The 10,128-nt window shown below is 35.9% G+C and overlaps 1 protein-coding gene across 2 annotated transcripts; it reads left to right on the top strand.

Moving 5' to 3' along the window:
* The first annotated feature begins 543 nt into the window (after positions 1-543).
* LOC117911351 lies at positions 544-9,897 on the top strand. 2 transcript variants are annotated; one of them, XM_034825693.1, is made up of 4 exons: positions 544-1,450; positions 6,352-6,466; positions 6,562-7,758; positions 8,943-9,897. In XM_034825693.1, exons 1-4 carry the CDS (start codon positions 618-620, stop codon positions 9,348-9,350), a joined length of 2,553 nt encoding a protein of 850 aa, XP_034681584.1. In that variant the 5' UTR covers positions 544-617; the 3' UTR covers positions 9,351-9,897. The 2 variants fall into 2 exon arrangements, with proteins under 2 accessions (XP_034681584.1, XP_034681583.1); XM_034825692.1 differs by having other exon boundaries at positions 6,352-6,490.
* Positions 9,898-10,128: the final 231 nt, after the last annotated feature.

Raw genomic sequence — 10,128 nt, 5'->3', positions numbered from 1 at the left:
TATTTTTTAAATAAAAAAATTAAATATTTTAATTTTTTATTTAATAAAATTTTAATTAATCATAAAAAAATTAAAAAAAATTAAAGTCTGAAAAGTAAATTGCTTTTAATAAACACCTTAATAAAAAAAAGGCTGATATTCAACGCCCAAAAATATCAACATTTCTTTCACAATTAACTTAGAATTTCTTTTTATTTCTTAAAGTGTACGATACACTACTTAAGTAGCAACAGGACCGTTGAAATGAGGTGTGATAAATTATTTTTTTATTAAAAAAAATATATATTTGATCAATTAATTATTTATTAAATAAATAAATAAAAGAAAGTCATGTCCCCTCTTTTTCACTTTCTTAAAGAAGTAATATTAAATTAATTTTTATTTTTTAGATATTGGCATTGGATTTTTCAAAGGGGAAATAATAGAAAATTGTTAATAATTAAAATTTATATTTAAAGTAATAAAATAATGAATTAAAAAAACATATAAATTAATTAATTAATGAATAAATTGACTGTCGCTGACAACTTTCAATCGCTTTCCAAAGTCGAGAAGAAATAGAAGTCTCCATACTGGAGTGGTAGCATTCTCCGTCGGAGCCGGTCGCGGAGACGAGGATGGTGACTTTCTCTGGAAATTCACATTCGTCCAAGCTCGACTCTCTCAAACAAATAGATGCCAGCTCGCTCTCCCAATCCGATCTCTACCAACTCTCCCTCTCCTCTTTCCACCCCTCCCTCCTCCAAAACGACGCCGTCGTGGTCCCCAAGATCGACCGCACCCTCTTCAATGAGAGCGCCGGAAGCCGACGCCAGACCTACTCCCGCATCTGCCTTGCTCCCCGCAAGCCCCGGTCCCGACGCCGCCTCGCCGGGCTCCTCCCGGCGCCGAAGCCCCCTCCCTCCGCAGCCCACTGCGACCCGGAGCAGTCTGAGAATAAGCTGATCATCCATTACCTGAAATCGTTGATAGGAGGGGAAGAGAATCCGAGTTCTCTTGATTTGGCCCTGGTGGTTTCGGAGGAAAGGAACCATGGATCTCAATCTGAGTTGGCCATGGTGGTTGCCGGAGGTGGCAGTGAATTGGGGGAAATTGTGGAAAAGGGGAAGAGAGGGAGGAAGAAGAGGATTGTGGCCGCCGGTGAGGGAGGCGGCCAGAGGCCTCTGCAGATTGTGAATAGGAACGGCGAGGTTGTCGATCTCGAGGCTTTGGCGAGCGCAGAAGATCCGTATGGCGACGAATTGAAGAGTAGGACAGTTGGTTTGGATAGGGAGGAGGAGATTTTGGGGGTTTTGAGGGGTTTGGATGGGCAGTGGTGTAGCAGGAGAAAGAAGAGGAAGATTGTGGACGCCAGTGGATTCGGGGACGCGCTACCGATAGGTTGGAAGCTCTTGTTGGGACTGAAGAGGAGAGAGGGCCGTGTTTCGGTTTACTGCCGCAGATACATAAGGTATTGTGTATTTTCGATTTTGCATCAGCCCATCCTTCAATTTTCTGAGCTATAACATATAAATTTTACTTACCTGATTTGCCTAACCTTGTCTTAAATTACAGTCTTGTGATTGATTTTCATGTTAATTCATTTCAGAAATTGTTTTGAATGTTGATGAAAATTGAACAAATAGAATATATGGATATAGTGTATGTTGTAGGAGAGGAGATGATGAATTCGAGCAAATGCTGACTGGTTCAAATTATTTTACTGGATTTTATATAGCATGCTGTTGTTCCACCTGGAGATGAACATTTATTTTGCCCGAGATTGAATGGCATTGCTGTTGTTGAGCTGTGAATTAGTTTTTGAAATTTGGAACTTGGATTAATCCTTAGTAGTTATGATCGACTAACTGATTGTTTTGCATTTTTCTTTTTTGTTTTAATGGTTGTCTTTTGGGGTTTAATCCGTTTTTTTTTTTTTTTTCAGATGAATAAAATTGTTTATTATACAACTTGATAATTGTGTCCATGCACAACTTTCTTTTTTACTCCTAAAGCTTTGCAAATTTGCTTGAAGACTCACAAATTGAAGAGCGTCCAATGTGGGAAAAAGTGGGATTTTGGGGTCTAGGATATTAGGATTCTGATGGTATTTATTTCCTCGTAATAAGAAGTTGAAATCGATCTCTCTTGTTGTTGAGTTATGAATTGCTTTTTGACATTTGGAACTTGGATTAATCATTATTAGTTGTGATTGACTAACTGATTGTTTTGCAATTTTTTTTTTTTTTTTTTGGTTTAATAGTTATCTTTTGGGGTTTGCATTTTTATGCATCCCAAAGAATAAAATTGTTTCCTATACAACTTGATAATTGTGTCCATGTGCAACTTTATTTATTTATTTATTCCTAATGCTTTTCAAATTTGCTTGAAAACTCAAAAATTGAAGATGGTCTCATGTGAGAAAAATTGGGATTTTGGAGTCTAGGATATTAGCATTCCAATGGCATTTATTACTCATAATAAGAAGTTGAAATCGATCTCTCTTTGCATATAATAACTATTAACAAGCTATGTTTTTAATCTTTTTACATGTCACTATATCAGACATTTCATCAACTGATGATATGAAAATTCACTACCATTTGTCAAGTCTAGAAATTGAAAATGCTTTTCTTTTTCCTGTTATGTAAAAAAATTTTAACCTTAAGAGTTAGTCAGCTACATATGATGGCATGATGGCATGGACAGAGGTGCTCTAAGTCTATTCTTTTCTCTTAAAAGGCAAATAGTACTAAAGTATAGATTGAAGGATACAAAGAAGGTGCTCACAACCTAAGTACAAAGGAGGTTCAGAAGCTACATCCAAACAAAGAGAAAGATAAAGGAAAAGCTAGCAACATATGTTTCTGTCAACCTGAGGATCCTATGATATCAACTGAACACAAAAGGAAAAAAATCTCCTCCAGCAATAGACTCTGTTGCTCACACCTATGGATCAAGGCTTCCTTCTAAAATGACCCTCTTTGTAAGGCCAATAATTTGAGAGAGCATCTTGAATCTTAACCCGTTTCATAGAAGAGCATGTATTTATACAAGTAAATGTTGTTTGTGTAAAAGGAATGTGAAGGCTGCCCAACAACTTGTTGATTGACTGCCTGTGGCTTAGATCCTTGTTTGATGATATTTTTTCTTGTTCAGAGTCAGCTGGATCACATTAGAAATGATAACAATCTAACTGGACATGCAATGGCAGTTTTGCTACAGGTGACTGGAAAATTGGTTTCCTTTTAGCACCTTGGATATGAAGGACCCCTTGTGTCAGTCCAAACTCAGTAAATGCAATCATTGCTTCTTTTTTTATGGCCAGCCTGAAAAGGTCTGGATCTGCTTCTTCAGCAAGTTGCCACTACATCAAACATCTTACCAAAAATTCATCATCCAACTTGTGAGATCCTGCATTGCCTGGGAGAGATTTTTGGGATTCATAAAAGATGATTCCTTTTAATTTGTAGATGCATTTTGGTTTTGCGTAGATTGGTTGGTCCAAAATGAAAAATGTATAGATAGGACCTCAGCTTGTAACAGATGGTATGTAAGCTAATTCCTAGCTGGAAGTATGTGAATCTTTGAAGTCATGGAACAATGGGGACCTTGTGCTTGTAGGTAAAGTGAATGAAAGCTATAACATCATCTAGAAGGGAGAAGTTCCTAACACTCATAAGAGATAACTCCTTTAAAGTGTGTTGACATGTTTTTTAGTGTGAGAACTAGTGGGTCTAAAGCCCACAATATCTACACAAGACAGTAGTTAGGACATGGCTAGTAACAAATTTGATATTTTCTTTCTTGTGTTTTTTAAGATATAATATATATTTCTAACTATGAGTGGAAGCAATTGTCCATAGGTGAGACCTTTGAAATTGGAACAGTTATGAGGGAAAGGGCTCCTGATTCACATATCAATCCTAACTATGACATTGAAGATGCTATCCTTTCCAAATCTCCAAACAATATCAGTGGTAGAGAATAAGGAAGAATACCTGAAGACAATCCATTTGAAGTAAATAGTAGCTGACTTCCATTCATCATGTTGATCTGAATGTACAGTTTATTATGTTATAGGCTTACTGGCAAGGAGAGAAAAATGTCCTCGCTTTTTTAAGACATCCTAAGTTGTTGAAAAATTCAGGATCGTCATCTCCAATCATCCACCATTATGAGATTTTTTATATATCATCATTATATGTCCATTTGTTCTGGACAAAATTTCAGCATTCCTCTCAATTTTCATTAGCTATTCCTTGATTAAATTAAGATAAAATGCAACTACTGGTTTTTCTGTGGAGATACTGCCCTAAAACTTAACAAATTAGTACTAATTGGTTTAAGTTTTATGTTGCATGGACGTATTGATGGAAACTTCATAAGGAAAGTGCATGTAGGAGGCTCATCAATTAAAGAAAAATACAAATTTATAATATGTAATTGTATTCTCCTCCCCTTCCACCTTTTATTTTGGTTACTAAAATAGCATGTGTGATGTGCATTGTTTTAAATAATTGCCATAAAAATATCCATAGTAATAATATTGGTCATATGATTGTATTCTTAAAATTTTTTGTTGGTTCATCACCAAAAAGAAAAAAAATTAAAATAAAATTAGAACTCTTAGAAAACAATGAAAGAACGAGAGGAAAAAACATAGAAAGGTATAATTATTTAATTGTAAACATTGAAAGCAAAACAAGTCAAAAAGGAAACAATAATCACTTCTAAAAAAAGGAAGAAAATTTAAAAAAGGGGAGGATTTAAATATGTTAATAACATTGTTTTGTTATCATTAACAATATTATGATTAATTATTTTTATTATTGAGTTGTAAGTTAGTTTTTGCAATTTGGTACTAATAGCATTCTTTGTTAATTATGATTTAGTTACTGGTACTTGGAATTTTACATTTTACTGTTGTCTTTCCTTTGCAACTTTTTTTCTATTCTTGTGGCACTGTTTATTAGAAATTTGTAAATTTGCTCGAGAAGTCAACAATTTGAGTGGGTCCTATGCTGGGAAAAAGTGGGATTTTGTTGGTCCTGGAAATTAGCAGTGTTAGGTATGTGCTACCTTGTCATATGAAGTTGAAATTGGCCTCTCAAGATATTTAATAGCCATAAAAAAATGCTCAGGTTTAACCTTTTGCATGTCAAATAAAGATTCTCCATGATATTGAAAATTAAGAAATTGAAAATATGTTTTTTTGCTTTATGTAGATATACTTAGGTTGCATAAATTTTTTTAATCTTAAGTTAGTGACAATGAAATCATTGTACTTGTAAAAAATTTATAGAGGATTACATCTTGGAAGGATTGCTCATCCTTCTATGTACTTAATATTTCATCACAATAAAATCATTTTTTCTTATCAAAAAAATCTGAAGTTAGTGACACATGCCATGAATGGGATGGCAATGCAAAGAAATATGTCATTTTCTCAATGGGCAAATAGTAGTAAAATATAATTGAAGGCTGCCAAGAAGACACGGTCCAATTGCATGGGAGGTATAAAAGCCACACAAAAGAAAGAAAGATAAAGGAAAATCTAGCAACATATGCATCCCTTGACCTGACAATCCCATTGTATCATCAGGTTACAAAAAGTAAATAATCTCCATAAAATACTCTATTTTGCATACACATGTGGTGATTGAAAGACAACCTCTTTGATCTTCTTGATTGGCGCCTCCACCCCCTCAAAAATCCCTTTTTCACTTCACAGATAAGGCGGTGTATCAGATCGTTTTCTATTCCTCTTTAGAAAACTACCACTTCCATGTTTCTGTAGAACTGTAATCATTGCTGGTATCATCCAGCTAACTCCAAAGTAGTTCAAACAAGGAAAAAAATTAATGAAGGACCTGAGTGATAGGGCAGTGAATCTGAGTGATTGACATTCTTATTTGTCATACTTCTGCAAGTCCCACTTGTATGAATATATTCTCTATTGATCCCCAGGTCCGTTTTTCAGGGAACCTAACATCCCTCTCTTCAAACTCTGCTGTAAAGTAAGATTTGATGGAAAAGTGACCATCTCTGGCAATGACCAAACAATTTCATCCTCCTTTATTGTTCTAATTTCTGCATGCTGAATAAGATCTAAAATCAGAAGCACCAGGTTCAACTCCCAATCATTAGGTCTATTAGTCACTTTATTGTAAAGCCTTAAACTTAATCTAGATGGGGCCTTGCATTAGACCCAGATGCCGCTCCTTAAGAAGCTTGTTTTTTTCCTGGTGCCCACTAATTTGTACATTATTTTGTTTGTTTTTTTGGTTTTTACAATGCTTTTTCCTGCATTTCAATCTCCTGTCATTTCTGGGCCTTACAAAATTTTCTTGTCAACTGGTGTTTTTGCAGCCCCAGTGGAGAGCAATTTGTATCCTGCAAGGAAGCTGCTGCATATTTGCAGTCTTATTTTGGACTTGCTGATACAAACCAACCAATGGGTCAAAGAGATGACAATATTCAGCAGGTCAACAGGATCTCTTCTGAGAGTGTAAGAAAAATTTGTCCTGCAGTTTTGTTTAGTTTAATTTTTTCACTTTAAATTTATGGGTTATGCAACAGCTTGCAGGTTCTACCCATAAGGATGACGACTTAGGAGAAGATATTATTCCCATTTCAGTTTTACCTAGTTCATCTATATCTTACGAATATGAGAAGGAAGTTGCCTTACTGGGGATCGAAAACCTGGCTGAGGTTGAAGTACGAGACCTTTTTGAATGTCACAAATGCAACATGACTTTTGATGAAAAGGATACATATTTGCAGCATCTATTATCGTCTCATCAGAGGACCACTAGGAGGTATAGACTTGGTACATCCGTTGGGGATGGTGTAATCGTCAAAGATGGAAAATATGAATGCCAGTTCTGCCATAAGATATTTCAGGAAAGGCGGCGATATAATGGTCACGTAGGAATCCATGTGAGGAACTATGTCAGAAATTTTGAAGACATGCCTGGTCGCCCAAGTGTTCAAAAGACTGTTGAATCTCCATCTAGAGATGAGTTGCCTTCAAGGACCTCTAAAATGGATGCTTTGATTGAAATTGCCCAGAGTTCTATTTTTGAAACTTCTGCTGCAGCACCTAGTGATGAGCCCAATGGTGCTTGCACTTTTGGTAATCCAGATGTGATTTCTACTCCAGAAGTTCCTACTGCTGATTCTGAACATGAACAGAACTTAGGTTTTTGTCTTGGAGAACCAGAAATGGAAGATAGTATTACTAATAGAACTCTGGATGAAGAGTTGGATCAGCAAGAGGGTGACTGTGTAATGGCGGATGAAAACACAGAGAAGATCAATGGTGATAGTGATGCTGCATGTATCAAGATGGATTGTTGCTTGGATACCACAACTACCTTATCCACTAATGACAAAAATGGTTGTTCTTCTGAAAGTTTTGATGGAAAATATGGTGTTTCATTCTCCAATAATGAGGTGGAAAAGTCCGACTTTGAGCAGAGAAGCCCTGAAACCCATTTACTTACTCCATCATCTAATCAGACAGTTTTCGATGTTGAAAATAATATGAATGATATTTCAGAGCAATCCAAACCTGGTGGAGTGGAAGAATATGAGAATAGTGGGTTGACACGTGGTTATGGAAGCAGTGATATTGGACGAGATAATGATGTTGCAACAATGACTATGAGCCAGACTCCAGAAGATAATGTATACCAGAATAGGGTTTCTGATTCCTCAATGCCCCTGGTGCACCCATTGCATTCTTTTCCCACATATAATGCAATCTCAGATAAGGTACTGTGGCATTACCCTAGTAATTGATATATCTTATGTGTGCAATAATTGATAAAATCCTGAGAATATTCTAATACTTAATGAAATGATGATGACCCCTCAGCATTTCTCTGATAGTTCTGCTCAGTACTTGCTGCTTCCCTAGACTACCTTAGACTTGATGTACAGTTAACATCAATGTTCTCCTGCATGAACAGGACTAAATGCATTTAGCATGACACTCCTTTTGAGCAGTCTGCAAAAACATGCTACTTGAATCAAATTTCTGAGAGAAAAGGGTGAAAGTTTTTAGATTGTGAATAACCATCTGGGATGTAGTTTTTTTATACTTTTGATATTCTCTATGCCTATGCACTTTTTTTTTTCAGAGGATTTCCAATATGGGAATTGCTAGGAACAATTTTTTTCTTCTCTAACCCAAACTTTTTTCCCACCTAAGTCATGCATGGTACAAAGTTTATGATGCAGAACTCTTTTAGTTGATCCTATTGGTTTGGTTCGTTCAAAATAAACAAAAATAACCATCTGGGATGTAGTTTATTTATACTTTTGATATTCTTTATGCGTGCACACTTTTTTTTTCAGGGGATTTCCAATATGGGAATTGCTAGGAATGATTTTTCCCTTCTCTTACCCAAACTTTGTGCCCTCCTAAGTCATGCGCGGTACAAAGTTCATAATGCAGAACTCTTTTAGTTGATCCTATTGGTTCAGTTCGTTCAAAATAAACATCTTCAAATTTTGAGAATCTCAACGAGTCATTATCTTTTATTTGTTTGTTTAGCCCATCCATATTACAATAAAAATGAGACTTCGGTGTTTTTTTTTTTTCTTTTCCATTTAGTAAATCCGTTTTTTTTTTAGGTAAAAGCAATTGTATTAGAAGCACCTAAAAAGCGCCTAAAAGTATACATGATGAATACAAGGCCAGAAAAGGGAGGGATGCACAAAAAACAACTCATCCACCCATGATATAATACTAATGATATTTTAATTATTATATTTGATCTAGATGAGAATATACACATATATCTTGAATATCTAGAGTTGTAGAAGTGAAGTCATTCAATGAGCATCTTGTATTTCATAAAAATTAGGTGCTATATAATCCTTTATGTAAATTGCTCAGGTGCTGTCACGTTACAGTGAGACCTTAGTTTGTAGCTTCCTTTGTTCAATGACAGGGAGAAGATGAATTTTGTTGTGTAGACCAGAAGCTTCAGAACACAACCGGGTTTGACGAGCTGAAGCTGGATGAAATAGAATCACTGAAATTTGGTTTTGTGACCGAGCAAGGACCGCTCTCTCTTCCAGAGGTTCACATGGTGGGTCTGGAGAATGGAGCAACAATGGAAGATGGGTTTGATTCCTCCATTGGTTTTGAACCCGAAGAAGTCATGTTAAGCATGACTGGCAGACATCAGCTTACAACTGCATGCGTCTGGTGCAGAGTAGAGTTCAGCCATGAGGCTGTTGAATCTGAAATGCAATCAGACTCTGTCGGTTTTATGTGTCCAACCTGCAAGTCCAAAATCTCAGGCCAACTCAATGTACTGGACAGTGGTTTGTCCATGAATCCTCACCATCTCTAAGCACAGGTCACCTTCCTGTTTTGCATTTGAGGTTACCAAGTACAGGCATTTAAGGGTGCATTTGCATAAATGGGGCGAGTTATAAACCCCAAAAATCATCTGTTATGAATCAGGAACATGCTAATCAGATGTTTTAATCATAAACCAACATCCTGCCTTGTTAGAATTCATTGGGGATTTCACTTTGTTTCACAAGGAGTTCCACCTGTGATGAATGGCCTTGAGAATATCTGGTAGCTTGGAGTAGATTGAGGTATGATTTGATGAACAATTTTGTAGTGATTTATTGTAAGACCCTGTTTGGTTGACGGAATACAGGAAATGGAATGAAAAACCTTGGGATATAAGTTCAGGTTGGGAACCTGGGTGGGAAATGTTTATTTGTTTAGTCTGTATAGAAATTAAGGGCTTGTTTGGAATGACGGTTGATTTGTGTGTTTAGCAGTTGGAAGAAGTTGAAGTAATTACCATTGTATTATGGTTGAATTTCTCGTTTATGAACTGCAATTTATAATGTTTTTAATAAAGGTAATTTTACTTATTTTTATTTTTTTTTTTAACATAAAAATATGGACAAATCATGTGAGAAAATATAGGGTTGATGATTGAGAGATTTATACAAGCCCAAAGGTGTATTTTAACGGTTACTTCTCTCAATGCTTCTTATTTTTGTTACGTCTACAGCACTTTATTGGCACGAAGGTTAGGCCATAAGAGAAAGGAATTCATCATTCAACAAAAGTTCTAACTTTTATAATTTTTTGAAATTAAAATACAA

This window comes from Vitis riparia, chromosome 3 (genome assembly GCF_004353265.1).
Source record: "Vitis riparia cultivar Riparia Gloire de Montpellier isolate 1030 chromosome 3, EGFV_Vit.rip_1.0, whole genome shotgun sequence".
Classification (NCBI taxonomy): domain Eukaryota; kingdom Viridiplantae; phylum Streptophyta; class Magnoliopsida; order Vitales; family Vitaceae; genus Vitis; species Vitis riparia.
Note: the sequence above shows the minus strand (reverse complement) of the source record. Positions and strands in the feature narration are given on the sequence as shown.

Bases quoted from the DNA above. Each gene is read 5' to 3' on its own strand.
- LOC117911351 (XM_034825692.1), top strand. From the start codon at position 618: ATGGTGACTTTCTCTGGAAATTCACATTCGTCCAAGCTCGACTCTCTC. The intron at 1,451-6,351 runs GTATTGTGTATT...GTGTTTTTGCAG, and splicing joins TACTGCCGCAGATACATAAG to CCCCAGTGGAGAGCAATTTG. The intron at 7,759-8,942 runs GTACTGTGGCAT...GTTCAATGACAG, and splicing joins ATAATGCAATCTCAGATAAG to GGAGAAGATGAATTTTGTTG.